The sequence below is a fragment of the Phaethon lepturus genome, unplaced genomic scaffold (assembly GCF_000687285.1).
Source record: "Phaethon lepturus isolate BGI_N335 unplaced genomic scaffold, ASM68728v1 scaffold14992, whole genome shotgun sequence".
NCBI lineage: Eukaryota > Metazoa > Chordata > Aves > Phaethontiformes > Phaethontidae > Phaethon > Phaethon lepturus.
The window spans coordinates 11070-26556 of record NW_010524227.1 but is presented as its reverse complement, the minus strand read 5'-3'; the positions used below and the strand labels follow the sequence as shown (position 1 = coordinate 26556).

The window sequence follows — 15487 nt, the reverse complement described above, 5'->3', positions numbered from 1 at the left end:
ATGCTTTTTCTTATTGCGTGAAACTCTCAAACTGACTTTTATAGACTTACGTCTTCTTTGTGTCCAGATACATAAATAGACTGCTATAATAAGCAGCCATGCATCTGTAGATTCAACATAACAGTCTGCACAAATATATTTCGATCTCTTAAGAGGTTAGCTAATGAGAATTGACTAGCTGTATTTCTTTTAGGGTTGAACTAATACAAATTTTCTGTATTTGCAGTGACCGAAGAGGGACTATGATTCAGTTCATGTGTGGCAACAGGATTAAAATGTTTACTGATATATATCTGAGTCGTTAGACTCTGAGAATTATTACTCCTTCTTAGATATGTTTTCCTTCCCTACTTGACTTGATTACTTTGATTTCTATTTCTTGACTTTCTGCTAATGTGGTTATTTATTCTTTTATCTACTCTTCTCCAATGACTAATTTGTTTCTTAAATACCTTTCTGCAATCTACTATAATAATTTTATTATTATTTCTTCTCCAAACAGCTCTCACACAAAGTGCAGACAACACCAAATGCAAGAAATGTACTCTTGTCACGTAATCCTTCTAGTGACTTCGATGGACAGAGAGTACATCTGCAATTCAATGCAAAGTTGAGATGCTTCACCTAGCCATCCAGCTACAGCTTTTCTCATATGTCTGCACTGAACACTGGTACTGTACAGAGGTATCCAAACTCTTTTTTTCAGATCTGGCTCCCAAAAGTAGTGTAGCTGTGTAAGCCTTCTCAGCAGCATAAAATACCCTTTTCAGGAGCTCTGTACAACAGAACTATGTTGCTTTCAGTGCCAAGCTGATTCATTGAGAATTAGAAGGAAATCACCATCACGCTGCATTGTATAGCACAGATAGATTCAAAGATTACAAGTCTGGAAGGGATGGTTTACTCAACATGGAAATCCTTCAACATAGAAGAAACTTATCTGTTAAACTTCCCCTAAGCCAGAGCGCTACAACTACTCATTGGAAAAAGAAATAGAAGAAAAATATCCAAACAGTAATAAGAGTAAGCAGATCTACATTGGCTGCCCTTTTGTAACATAAAAACATACACATTAGCTGCTTATGTAGAAACAATAGAATCACGCTTTCTTCTTGCAATACAACAGTTACTTTAGGCCAACAATAGCATAATTGAGAATAGAATAAAAAAACCCAGAGCTTTTTGGTATTTCAGTCTCATTCCTACTTCAAAATTATTCCTTCTAGTGTATTCTAACGTACCAATAATTATTCCCACTTGTAAGATCTCCTATATTCATTTTAATGATTGCTGTCATTCAAGTTTGATGCAAAGAAGTTTCTGATATAGCTACCACTCTACCTGTATGCATCCTAGATAGCCATGTTGAGCAGCTATGTGAACAGCAGTATTTCCATCCTGGTCAACTTCATCCAGTGAAATCCCTTGCTCTTGCATAAACTGAAGAAGCCACAGAAGGATTTTTTTTTAAGAGCGGGAAAGAGATGTCACAAAAGACAAGAAAGAATGAAAAGCTAAAGGTACTAGAGGAATACTGGTATCATCATCTCTTACCAATACTGTTCAGTAATTCCTTGTTTTGAGTCTCTCTTTGTAGGACTTACTGTATCATGGGTGTGCCTCTGTTTTGTTTTGTTTTGTTTTTCTTCAAGGAAATAGGCCAATATACTTTATTTGTTTCATAAAAACACACAACAAGAACAATTTGAGTACTGTAACGCATTCTGAGAGATTGTACTTTAAAAAGCATGCATGCCTGTACGTTGGAGAGGAGACCCGAGGCAGAACAGCCTGTGTGTCAATCCAAAAATCAGCTTGTGAAATTCGATGAAATTTCACAAGCCCATTTGGAAAATTAAAACAGGAATATGCACAGATCACAGGGCTGAGCAGATAGATTCTTCAGGTCTGTCACCAGGCCCCAGCTCTGGGCTGTTGTGCAAGAGGAGAAGCAATACAACTAATACCAGGAAATCCCTCTACCCTGAGCTCTCAGTATATTGACTAATGGACCATTTGTATACGCCTCCAGTTTGGGAAGTACGGGGAGACTTGGACAGCAAAACTTGCAAGTGAAAGTCTGCAAGCCAAAACTGAGGTGCCGACTTAAGTCTTTCTAACATTGCTTTTTGTGTGTGTATGCAGGTGTAATACACATTTAGACGGGTATTCTCTTCTAACAATGGAGAGGTAATATATGTGCACTAAGCTTATTTTATTTCTTATTTTCCCCAGCAGGTTTATTTGGAAAAATCTTCTTCTCTCCAAGAACCTTCCATGTCTCTCCAGATTGAATTTCATTGTGTCCTGCTCAATGTGATATTGAAAAATCTAGAATAAATCTATAGGTTACATAAAAGTGAGGTCCATTAAAGGATAGCTGACTGCAGCTGTACTCCCAGTTTTTGCATCTAAGTAGCTGAAAAGAAAAAATTACTTTCTAGCTTAAAAGTTCTTTATTTAAACATGTATTTTTTATTATCTTCCATTGATATCTATCATGTGTTATACTGGCTAGGAGCTCTAGTTCAAAAGGGCTTTGTAGATTCTAGTGTTGGTGAAGCAAACACCAATGCACAGACTTAACCTGCAGCACTTCAGTAGCTTCAGTGACACGAAAGTACATAATGGCCCACAGTAAGATACGTGGATCTGTATGAGTGAAGTGTACCTAAATAAAATGGTACCAAAAGCATTTCTAGGAGTCTGAGCTGTAATAGGACAGGAAAGGGAAAGAATAAAAATGAGAAAAGGAAATTCCAGCTAGGAACCATGTGTATAAACCTCTTTTTTTGTATAAAGCTACCACAGAAATTTTAATGTCAAGAAAAAGGAGATGGATCCTCAGACTCTTCCAGGTCTCCTCCAAAAGATCCTGCCCATACAGCCACCTGGATCTCTCTTACTACTTCAGAGGGCTAGTCTGTCTGGAACTTACCTTCTTCATATTTCCACTTCAACAGCAGTTTTGTTTTTATTACAGGGTGAAGGGATAGGTATTTTTACTTCTCCTTGGCTGAATACCCAATACAGTTGACAGACAGCATGGAGAGATGACTTCAGATCACATATCCCTTTTAAAATACTTTTGAGCAATTTCTTGAGATGCCTGTGGTGTTGGCCAGCAGTGAAGAAGGATTACACTACTCCTATGAATTGCCCTTATGTTTTAATAATTAAAAGAAAAATATTTTAGCAAAACTCCTGTGCAGAATTGGAAGATAACTATAGCTTTGAAATTATATATTTCTTTGGAACATAATAGGGACCAGAATGTTAAACATGTTCTGTAATTTTATGATCACAATCGGCGTGGAGCAAATGATGCTTTTTAGTCATTTATCTTATAATCATGGAAATCAAGTGCCTGGATGGCTAAATGCAATCATCTGTACTGTCTGTGCATCAGCTGATCACAGGCACAGAGTCAGAGGCCTACACAAACACTTTGTGTTTCTCTCAGATGACTATGTTTTTTAACAAATGTATCCTTGACAAAGGAAAGAAAACAACTATTATCTTCAGTTATATCTAGGGAAAATGAAAATATCACATATCAAAATATATCATATACCACTTTAGTAACACATTATGTATTTGGAATAAAAGTGTTCTTCAGAATAGGTTTATAGTCATCAACTCAATTTATTCAGACAAAATGAAGGATAATAAGAAAACTAATGAGATTAAGATAATGGAAAATAATCATATATTTGTTATGTAATGGGAACTGATAAATACTGATGAATTATTCAGTACTTTTGATAATTTTAAGACCTACAATGGTCTTATGATACAGCAGTGGTTAACATCCCTCTGGCATATTCTAGACCTACAATAATTCAAACCTCCTGAAAAAAAGATTCTGGAAAAATGTCTACATCATTTCTGTTTTGGGACAGGCTGCAGACTTTGGCTCCATCATCAGATGGCTTTTGTAACAGAAAGAATAACTAACAAAGACCATTTAAATCATTAAATGGACTACAAATGGAAGGATTAGCATGGTGAAGTGTACTGGCTCTACAGCTAAGCCTAGCCCCATCACTCGATATTAATTAAATAAGCTGCCTTTCTCAGTATCCCTTCACAGTAGAGGAGTAGAAGTGAGTGAAAGCAGTACATTGTCCTTGCAAAAATGACATTAGACAGGAAGGTAAACATCCTTAGGTGCAAAAAAGGTGTATTGTTAGGCATTTGTGTATCTGTGCACTCCTCCCCAGTGCACTCTCCAGCACTACACCACTGCCGAGTGGTACACAGAACCCTTTCTAGGTCTTCAGTCATGCTGTAGCTCTGGCTCCCCGAAGCCCTCCTAGACTTTCGGGAGCTCAGAAGCAAGAAACCCTTGGTATTCCCCATCTTCTGCCTCCTATCTGTGCAGTCCATGCTACCACAGCATCCGTGTTGGAATGAAATTACAGCCCTGTGAAGCTCTTAGGACCTACTATGTGCACCTCGGACTGCATCACCGTCTCCTTCCTGTCACATGGTGACTGTGCCAGGCACAGTTGATGATACCCAATCTGCCATGTACCCATGACTTATGCATGGCATGGAGAGGCCTGCCAACAACAATGGCTGCTTCTTGCGTAATCCCGTGCTTAAAGAAGCCCTTGCTAGGAGGTATGCTGACCAGGCTACAGGTTGACTTTAAGATCTCCTCTTCCATCACATGAACTTATGTAGTCCCTCTCTCACTGGAAATACCAGGTTGAGATACCTTTGGAGTCAAGCCATGACTGTGGTTTGATGACCTTTAACATAGGAACTTTGCTATGAACTCCCTTTTGCTGCCCATTCCAGACATTTATTGAAGAAAAATATGGTGCGCACATCTAATGCCTGGGGAAACAATGGATGGACTGACTCCTTTAGAAAATGATTCCATAACAGGTCTTCCTTGTAAAAATATTATTCTTGTAATTCTGCCAAGACCAGTGTTTACATGGATTATCTCTCATGTAAGTAATGGTAAAATAAATTACAGCTTCGGAGGATAGCGCCAACTACGCATTTGAATTTCTCAGTGTTTTTTTCTTCCTAATACAGTTGGGTGAGACAGTCTGGCATCCCTTCAGCCTCAACATTACCTCATGTTTGCAAGATGTTTATGTATTATCAAAAAAAAAAAGATAATTGACATTACATGTGAACTTGCTTTGGCATTCAGCTAATTAAGGAAATTTGGCAGCAATTTATATATCACCTTTTTAAATTTCATGGGTGGCTGATTGTAGCTGGTGTTTATTACTGGTAGAGCTTCCTTCCTGCTCTGAAAATAATCTAGATAAAGTGTGCCAGATCTGTTCCTGGTAGTAGACAGCACAGCTCACTGAAAAAAACCAAAGCTTTGCTGGATTTAGTTTGTATAAATATCTTAGAGATGAGGACAAAATTAGGGTAATCAACTGAAGTAAGTTCACATGAAACCTTCTCTTCCAAATTTCTTCTTCCCAGTAGCAAATACACCTTTCTCAAATCCAGTTCTGATCTGGCTCCCAGCCTCCCTGTATTCAGTGCTAGTTTTACAGGCCAAACTTGCTGTGGAAAGCAGGACACAATCAATCAATATATCCAGCAGGGTCCTAACTTGCACTGGTAACATCTGCACAGCAGGTGAGTGGAGAAAAGGCAAAGGAGACCTTTGCACAGCATGAAAACAAGGGTGTCTGTGTGCCTATGCAAACAGCAGGACAAAGGGTAGACTTCCAGCTCCATAGCCTTCCAAACCTGCCCTCTCTTTTTCCTTCCCCCTCCAGTAAATTCATGCTTGGACAGGATCAGTTAACAGCAGATATACACTACAGTAATTGTGTGGCATTGAATGAGGTAACCATACTTGTACAGGAAAGAAAAATATAATTTTATTAGTGGTTACATTTTGCTTGTTCTCTCTTAACAGGTAAGAGAAAAATAAGCATTAGCAGAAAAATAGTGTTTTTTTCTGCATTTATCCTTAATGTTTGTTGAAGAAACTGCATGATAAACTGGCCCATCTGCCACAGAGATTAGAGAAGAATAAGCTATCACTACTCCTTGCATAGCAGATCCTGGAGAAGGTCTTTTGAAAAGCAGTTATTGCAAGGTCTGCTTAGGAAAAAAAGACTTTGTGGGAAGACAATGTGGTGCGATTAAGTGGTATGTTTCCCTAGACATTAGCAAAGCAGTGAAATGCTGTACTTCTGTGGTTTCTCATCATTAGATTTAGAGATAAGTTAGGTGTGGAACAGGATTGATTTACCATATTTTTATATGTAATTCTCAATAAAACTGGCTAGAACCAGACAGATGATGTTCAAGTTTCACCACACTTCACTGCCAATATACTGAATTGCTAAATTGTAACAATTTGACAAAATTTTTTGAGATTAGTCTCTTCTGCAAAGAGAATGTGAACTATCCCAAAATGTTTGATGATTTTCTGATGTGTCCTAGGAGTCCTCTAGGGATCATGACAGATGATCTTCCCCAATGTTGTTGGGATTGACAGGTTGGCCTACTATGCCAGCTAATCTTCTCCTAGCCATTAATTAAAGCTTAAAAAAAACCCCAGAATTAAGAGGGAAAATGCTGAAAAAAAATATACAGATCAAGTGGGAAAAGATTTTGCTATATTTGAACTAATTAAGAACACCTGTAACTAAAAGCCACAAAATGATAATATGCTTTAAATTGAAATTTTTGTATAAGCATCTAAATAATCTATTTGAAAAAGTACACGAAAGTCATACCTGGCCATAGCAACCTGCATAATGAATAAGGCTTGGGTGGTCTTTTGAGCAACTTAATTCTGCAATAGCTTCTGTTTCGCTCACCATCCATCGAACGCACTCCAGCTGACCATTCTAAACAAATAAAAAAAAAATTAAATTCCACCTGTTTCAGTTCTAAAGGCATCTACTAAATAGGGAAAAGCTTATCATAATTATAAAAATATTATTAAAATCCAGTTTGTTTGAAAATGCATTCTTCCATCGGGTCTCATATCATGTACTTGTTTATCTTACTGTCCTAGATCAACCTATAGCTTGGCTATTGATTATAGCGAAAGGGGCAATGTGAAAGTGGCAGTAAAGCAGTATTGTATACACAATCTGGTCCCTCTCAGATTGTTCAGAGCAAAACCATGATTCTTTTTCCATCACTTGTACAGCAAGGCTCAATGACTAAACAAGATCACTTGCTGGCACAGAGTGAACAGCCTCCCTACAAACTCAAGTCTTCATTGATCACTAATTACATGCGTGCTTCCCACATGTGTGTAGTATATGAACACCTAATCCTCATGGATTAGGACCTATCTGCAATAGATACTGCACAAACACAAAGAAAGAGATTATTCCTGCCCTGAACACCTTTTACAGCCTAGTCAAAATGATCCCAAGCTGCTATGCACACTCCTAGTAATTTGCAAGTTACTACGAAGTGGGATGTACATGCTGTGGAAACAGATGAACATTTTCTTCAGACCATGCTTGTCACCCAATGGAAAGGCAAGAGTTTTTAGCAGCTTCTCTTGCTGCAGCCCCTTTTCAGCAATGGTACCTTGGCAAATGCAGTTTGGCGTGACCTACATTCCCGCCTGCTCTTACTTGATTTTTCAAGTCTCATGTTCATAAAGGCTATTATATTCTTTATAGCTGAAACAAGTATTTCAGTTGCTTAGTCAAAACCTCACAGAAGTCAACATACATAACATAAAAAGCTGTTTGTGTGGACAAAATGGAAAAAACTATCATGAGAAGGAAAGAAACACCCATTTCAAGCTTCAGTTTTATTTTTATAAAAAGAAGAAATATTAACTCATTTAAAATTATATGGGAGAAAGAAAAATTGGTATAAAATTAATTTGATATTTGTCTTATTCCTTCTATATGTAATGTATGTATATAAACACAAAAATGCACACCATTTTGCATTACTTACTTTCCTCTATTTCTCTCAATTTCAGTAACGAAGTAAAACAATGAAACTAATTGTATTCTTTTTAACACGCTAAAAAAATTTTCCTCATTGTATTTGGGTTCAAATATTAATAAGCATGACTAACTAATATTATTTTTTGTTTTCCTTTGTATCACAACTGCATAAAATACTTCTGTATTTTTAAAATTAAGGTAAAGAATTAATAACATCAAATACCTGCTAAATAAGATAATTTTGCTAATGTGGAAAGGATTTCTCCACAGTTAGTTAAAATAAACAATCAATATGACAGTGTGACTGGTGACAACATACTGCTCCATTTTCACTCTCTACCTCATAGCTCAGGGTCAGAAAGAGGTCTTCAATCAAAAGAATTAGTTTTAATTAATTCATCCCTTACTGGGAGGTGTCATGCATCATCACTAAATTGTTAAAATTCTCTTCCATGGAAATCTATATTCCTGCATGCAAGTTTTCTTCCGTTCTGATAGTTATCATTCTTGTGTAACATAGGTGCACGCGCACATGGTAAACATTATGGCAGTTACAGTGGTATATAGTAAGAGCAAGAAGAATAAAGTCCATTCCATCAGTGTGCAAAACCACTTTGGGACTAAGCATCAAGAGGTACAAAGTTTAGTTATGCCAGATTACTTTAAGGCTCTCACAAAACTTTGCAATGATGCAGGACAAGTCCAGCCATGCAGACTTGTTCTAATCCGTCATTAGAAACACTTGGGCCTGAGCACACTCACTTACATGAACAACTCCATTTGTACACTTTTCTGTGAATGCCAAAGGATGCCCAAGTATTATAGAAACTAAAGGAACCTATTATTAAAAAAGCCAACCTTTCTGCAGAAAAAACCAAAAGGTTTTATTGGCTTATAAACACATTATTTACCTAGGTTGAAAAAAACAAGAAAGAAAATTAATTCCAACTAAAATTGTAAGATTTCAAATTGGCAAACTGTATCTATTCAGCCTGGACATAGGCCAAGATACTGAAGCTAAGTACCTTACTTTTATAACAGCATTTCATTAGCATAACTAGGTATCAGTTTCATTTTACATTTATATGGCTTATATAATTTTTCTTTTGTCCCAGAAAAATTAAAAAAACCTTCTCATGAAACCGGCACCAGGGCCCTAGGTCACTGAAATGATGTATCAAAGATGCAAAACTGCAGGTTGGAATCCACCAGTCCTCTGTTAGTTGCTAAAGTTTTTCCAAGAAGCAAATAACGATAGAATTGTGGATGAAACAGAAACTCTTGTATTACATTTCACCCCTTTCCTTGTTTCTTCTTTAGCCAGTAGGTACCTAGTGGCTAAAAGGAACGGCATTCAACCATTCAGTCTCACTTACTAAAGAAAAAGAATCAGTACGGTTAAATTATCAGCCTTCCTGTACACCACTATATTTTATTTTAGTGCAGCAACACCAATAATTTTCACATTTTCCTACATAACAGGTTTTCCTGTAAGCTTTGACATCAATTTTTGCAGTTTATGACAGGTTGTTCTGTAACATGCACATTTTAACTTTGATGAGGTTGTTCAAGACAACCAAGAATTTTCAGCTCCAGATGTGGATCAGAGGTTTTTCATGCTTTGTAAACATGTTCTCACACGTATCTTACAAGATTATAACCTGCATTTGTTAAAAACCAAGAAACTGTTATGCTCTCTAAACACAAAACTGAGTCCAAGTTAAAAGAAAGTTCCTCAAAATAATAAAAAAAAAGATTTAGTCAGATATTTGATTTAAAAATCAATGTATATGCATTGACAACAACTTATAAAATGTCAGTATTGTACAGCTGATACTGTATCCTGCATAGTAATCCATTTTTATTTGCTTACGTGGTACCAGCCAACAGTTCTTTTTGCTCTCACTTAACACAGTGCTTGAAAAATAACATCCTGCTGGATATATTACTGCTGCCATCACAGAAAGAAACTATATGACCTTCATGTCACATTACAGTAGAGACAGACACTAAGTTACCTTTATTGCTAATCCAGCTGGAGTTAGCTGCTCAACATTTCGTTCATTCAAGCAGTCTTCACCCATCAAAGAAGTGAGATGCTGCAGGCATTCTGCATGTCCCTTTGACGCTGCTACATGCAACAGATTGTTGTCACATTCATCATGGATCTTATCCAGATTATCTGCTGCTAAATGCGGCTGTTAAAAAAGGTATGTATGCTAGTTACAACTAAGGATAAAAAGACACACTGAACATTAAGCCTCACAGCCCAAGACACAAGACAAATACAAAGATGTTTCTCCATAGGCATGTTCTTTTGTAACTCAAAACCAGGAGCGTTTCACTGCACTATACAGAACCTGGCTACTATTAGCCAAACAGATAAAGGTGGGATGCTCACTGGCTTGATTCACTGTGTAGCTTCTCGCCTTCTCTTGCAATTGTCATACAACAGCGCCGGATCTTGAGTAGCTTTAAGTCTTTGTACTACTTTGATCAATGAAGTATCTGCAAAAATACCCAGATTTTCATGATTTCTGTCTATTTTGCCTTTGTTTTCTCTCCTTTTTTTTTCATTACGCTGATAATTGAACAGAAAACATCCATGTCTCCTAAAAAAAGTTCCTTATTAATTTTGCTCATCGCAAAAGCAGCAGCTTGTGTTAAGCACAATCTAAAAAGTAGTTAAAACACACGACAGAAGACTTTTATTTAATAGCTTGTTTTTATAAAAAAAATTCTTGGAATATTTACCCAAAGTACTATACAACCATGAACTAATACATTATTTCTGCCCAAATGAGACAAAACAAAAGTTGAGAAACTCCAGAAGGAGAGGGGAAGAAGGAAGACAGAGTTATGGAGTAGCAATGATAAGTTCATAAAGTTGTTGCAGACTTGCCAGAGTACTGTTTGATGATTCAGAGGTTTCGACCTGTTTGGAAAAACTATGCTTTTTCTTTCCATCTACCTATTTATGATGACCTGCTTTTTCCCCCTCAATTCCTATTTCAGGGCTAATTTAATTTGCTTTTATTTTTTACCGAGCAATCTAATATTCTCTTCTGCCTCTGTCTAGTCTTTGAATATCTGCCTTTGTTCTTGCTGCTATGTTAATAGCATGCCTTTGTGCTTGAGCTAGGCTGGTAAACAGAGAAGCTAAACAAAAATCTAACAAAAACATTTCTTACACATACACTGTGCCTCCACCACCCGTTCTGAGTGGAGATCACATGCTCTGCATCACTGTGTTAACTTGCATCTAGTTACTTTGGAAACCATCATTGATAGTGGCTGATCACAGTGCTAGAATTTACTAAAAAACTTCATATGGGTCAGAGGCCAACAAGGCTTTACAGAAAACTCCTGCTTGAGAATGCTGCTGCAACAAGACAGCATAAACACTCCTGAATAATAATCAGAATAAAACAGAAGCCCCTCTGTTCCCATCACCAGCCTCTAAATAACAACTGAGGTAAACCAGCAATCATTGAACAAAGTGACTCACAAAAGTTGTGAAAGGCAAAACTCAATTAAGATTTAAATCCAATATTTAAGTGATCTCAATAGCTAAAATGCCTGTCTTCTACATGATTTCAGTATATTGCATAAACTAGCAATCCTGGCCACATTTACATAAAACTAGGATCTTGGTTTTGCTACGTATTTGATTTAGATTAAAACTTTCCATTTGGAAGTCCATAGGCTCAATTTCTAAGGAGTGTAAAAGATAAAAAGGGCAGCAGTTCAAAATTACGTACTTCTTCAGCTTTGCTGGCTTAATAAACCACATCACAGATCACCCTTATTCTATGTGTTTTATGAAAAAGATGATACTTACCAGTAAAGAGATTTGGCCTTCCTTTACAATGTTTAAGATGCTTTTAATTTTTTTCACCTCTTCGCTCCTCTCTTCTTGGCCCCCCGCACTGCTCCAGTTCATACTCAGTTCCTCTAGCTGCTTGCTTTCTGCCACTGCTGTCTGCAGGTGGAAAGTCCTCAGGTGGCAGTTTGGCATAGTCTTCTCAGTTTTGTGAGCATGAGGATCAACAAATGTCCTGCTGAGGAAGCCCTTGCCCTGGGTTTCAGATTCATGGACTGAGCTACACTTAACTACAGACTGGGAAAGCTCCAATTCTTCTGTTAAATGCTTGTGCTGGTCAAGGACAATGGGCTGCGTTTTTCTCAGCTGAGAGCCTTTCACAGGAGACAGCACACAGAACTGCGTCCCACTGGCAGGCGAGCTCTCTGTGCTCCCTGCAGAGCAGGTCTTACCACTAAGACCATTCACTGTTGAACATAGACCCAAAAGTTTTTTCTCAGGAGCTACCTTTGTAAAAGGAACAAGTTGCTGGCTTGATTTAATATAAGGCACATCCAAAATTTCATCCATATCCAGGTCATAGTGCTCCAGTTCCCCAAGCAAAACAGCGGGCTCGATGTTTTTGCTTTTGAGGCTCTCTCCTTCTCCTGGACTCTGGTCATCATTTGGAGGTGCAGACTGAGAATCACTGCCTTTCTGGTATTCTCCCTTATGGTTCTTCTGGTCATCACTTTCATTGTTCTCAGAGCTTTCTGGCTGGTGCTTTAATGGGGAAACCCTCTTCACTGGTCTGAATTTATTGCACACATCTGCAATTCCTGTTGGTTTCTGTGCATTTCCGATAAGAGTTGAGACTCCACAGTTCCAGCTGCTGCTGGAAACTAGAGAAATAGAGGAATGTGATTTAGAAGTGATTACTACCAGACATGTGACATGATATAGCATGCTTTAAAGATATACCTGGCCAAGCATCAGAAGCAAGAATTACATGATAACATACCACATTCATATCTAAGCAGATTTAATGGCATCTCTATTAAAACAGCTGAAGAATTTGACACTCCAGAAAAGAAACTTTCTTCAAACAGGCCATACATTGTAATCAATTACAAATAAAGTAGTTTCAATCAATTAATGGCCATCAATAGGATCCTAGTGGCATTTACAATGGTCCTGTCCAATTATGTTAGTTTGCACTCTGCTTTTTTTTATTGCACAGAGATGCATCATAAGAATAGGATGATTTTCTGGGAGGTCAACAAAAAGGTTAGTCAAAATTTTTTGTTGGATTTGTTTTAACAACAGTAAAAAAATTTTTTTTAAGGCCTGTTATCTCTGAGAAATGTATTTTTCACACAAGAACTGGAAATTCATGTGAACAATGACAGAGAGCTGGGACTGTTCAGCCTGGACAAGAGAAAGGTCAAGAGGAATCTTATCCTTGTGTATAATTACATGATGGCAAACCATGAGGAAGAGGGAGTGAGGCCCTTCTCCATGATGCCCACTGACAGGACAAGAGGCAATGGGCACAAAGTGAAACACATGAAATTCCATCTGAGCACAAGAAAACACTTTTTTACTGTGAGGCTGATCAAACACTGGCACAGGCTGCCCTGAGACAGTCTCCATCTGTGGACATACTCAGAATCTGACTTGACACAGTCCTGGGCTTAACCTGCTCTAGCTGACTCTGCTTAAGCAGGGCTGTTAGACTAGACGGTCTCAAGTGGTCCCGGCCAACCTAAACGATTTTCTGATTCTCTGATCTGAAAATTAAGCCTACTTCTTCAGGTATGATGTTTCCTTTTCCACTTCTCCTCTGTATGTTGGGCTTCTCTGTCAAACTTTCCCTCCCTTATAGATATATAACCTGTATATATTTACACACATATATATATCTCTGGACCTTCCAGACCATTATTTCAGTGCACTGCAGGATATGGAGTTTGCCAATGAATCTGACTTGCAGAGAAGAAAGGGAGCTCAAGGCACCTGAACTCTTAATCTTACTGACCTTGAACTCAATCCTACTGAACTTGCACTCTTTCACACAGTCCCAGCTGGTGATATTTATGATCTCCATAATCAGTTGAACTCTGTCAAAGAGTTTTCCTTATTTTGTTATTTTCAGTTGAAGGACATCACTAAAACCAGTAAAGCCTCTAGGCAGTTTCTATGTCCCTTTGAATGTACACTAAGAGTTAATGCATTCTGAAAGTCAAGAATATTCTTTAAACAAAGCAGATTTATTACACGTGCTAACTGCATATCAGTGGGATCTAATTTGTGGTCAAAACACACAATTTGCCATGAACACCTTCCTAAGGAAACAGATATATACACTTTCAGTGCAACATTAACGTCTGAAATGAAAGATTAGTATGGCTTAGTAGTTATGGATGTCTGAAAATTACCTAAATACTTTTGGAAGTGCTTAAGAATACATTTCCAAAGAAGAAATAAAAATAATAATAATCAAAAGGCATGTAACTTAGTGGGCCAACACAAAGAATGCACTGTACTGACTTATTTATGTATTGTATAAGATTCTAGGTTCAAAGGCCTACACTTTTATGTTGGTTTTATTTACATGTGAAATTTTTTCCAAGTGATACAGGGAAATGGATACCATATGTTTCCCAGCTGTTTTCTTCTGACAGGAACTATTAAGCACTCAGTATGGAAATGAATTCTGTCTGAGTTTTATGAAAACATGCTTTCAACACAGGGGTCTAGACAGAGGAAAAGGCATCATCATTTTGTTTGTCGTCACTTTATTTAAGCTTACATTTATTTTGTTGCTTGGCTTTCTCCACTTTCTAACCTTAATAAGATGCATTTACATAAACCACTGATGACAAAATTGTAAAATTGGACACTGTGAAGAAGCAATGACCTTTGTTACAAATCCTTCTAGGATCATTGTAAAGTCATGTATTTCTCCTTTCTTTCATTACAGTTAAAGCAGAGTAAGGTAATTCCATTTTTTCATTGTTTTTCTTCCCAACATCTCTCTACAAACACTGTTTTTCCAGAAAACAAACTGAAACACTGAGAACAGTTAGCAATATTTTTACTGACTTACTAACATATTCCTCACTTAATTGGGATGATTGATTTGCACTGCGTTTAACAAAGGATTAGAAATAGCAACAGGGAAGAAAGCAAGTCAGATGGGTAGACACAATCCTTCTTTGTGTAATTTTCTACTGGGGTACTGTACAGGCTGCATCAGCGCTTAGCTAGTTACAGCATGGTTTTCCCCTGCACAACACTGAAACCATAGGCCAGAGTGGACCAGGGCATGGCTTGAATGTCTTCTGTTTTCAGACGCTTGTTCTGCCAAGAAGGAAAAGCAAGTGCTGCCTATCTCCTCCAAAGGACCAGCACAGCAGGATTTATGTGAGTAGTCTTCAACAGCTGCTCCAGTGGAAAAGCCTCTTGCTCATCTCTCCATACGTATGAACTCAGGCAGGGGCCATTAAAAGACTGGGTCAAATAAATACTGTTTGATTCTTTTATAAACAATGGTAAAGGATGGGCTGAGTTTAAGGCAGGGGACTAGAATGTGGACCAGCTAGCTTGATTCCAGAATTTGACAAATAATTCTGATATAATCTTGGATAAGCCATATCTCTTCTGTGCACCAGTATCTCAAACATAAAAAGGTGATGACAAATTTTTTTCCCAACTATGTTGTCAAAATTATTTCTTTAACTTTTATTTAATAATATGAGAG

General features: G+C 37.6%; 1 protein-coding gene across 1 annotated transcript in view; it reads right to left on the bottom strand.

The window, feature by feature from the left end:
- The window catches only part of SNCAIP (synuclein, alpha interacting protein), a 33994-nt gene extending 21464 nt beyond the window's left edge, over positions 1-12530 (bottom strand). Inside the window, exons 1-4 of the mRNA XM_010282382.1 lie at positions 11764-12530; positions 9941-10120; positions 6734-6848; positions 1342-1466 (exon numbers count right to left, since the gene is read on the bottom strand). Of these exons, the coding sequence (XP_010280684.1) occupies positions 1342-1466; positions 6734-6848; positions 9941-10120; positions 11764-12315 (972 nt within the window). The 5' untranslated portion in view covers positions 12316-12530. The remainder of the gene's footprint in view (positions 1-1341; positions 1467-6733; positions 6849-9940; positions 10121-11763) is intronic.
- Between the last annotated feature and the right edge of the window lie 2957 nt (positions 12531-15487).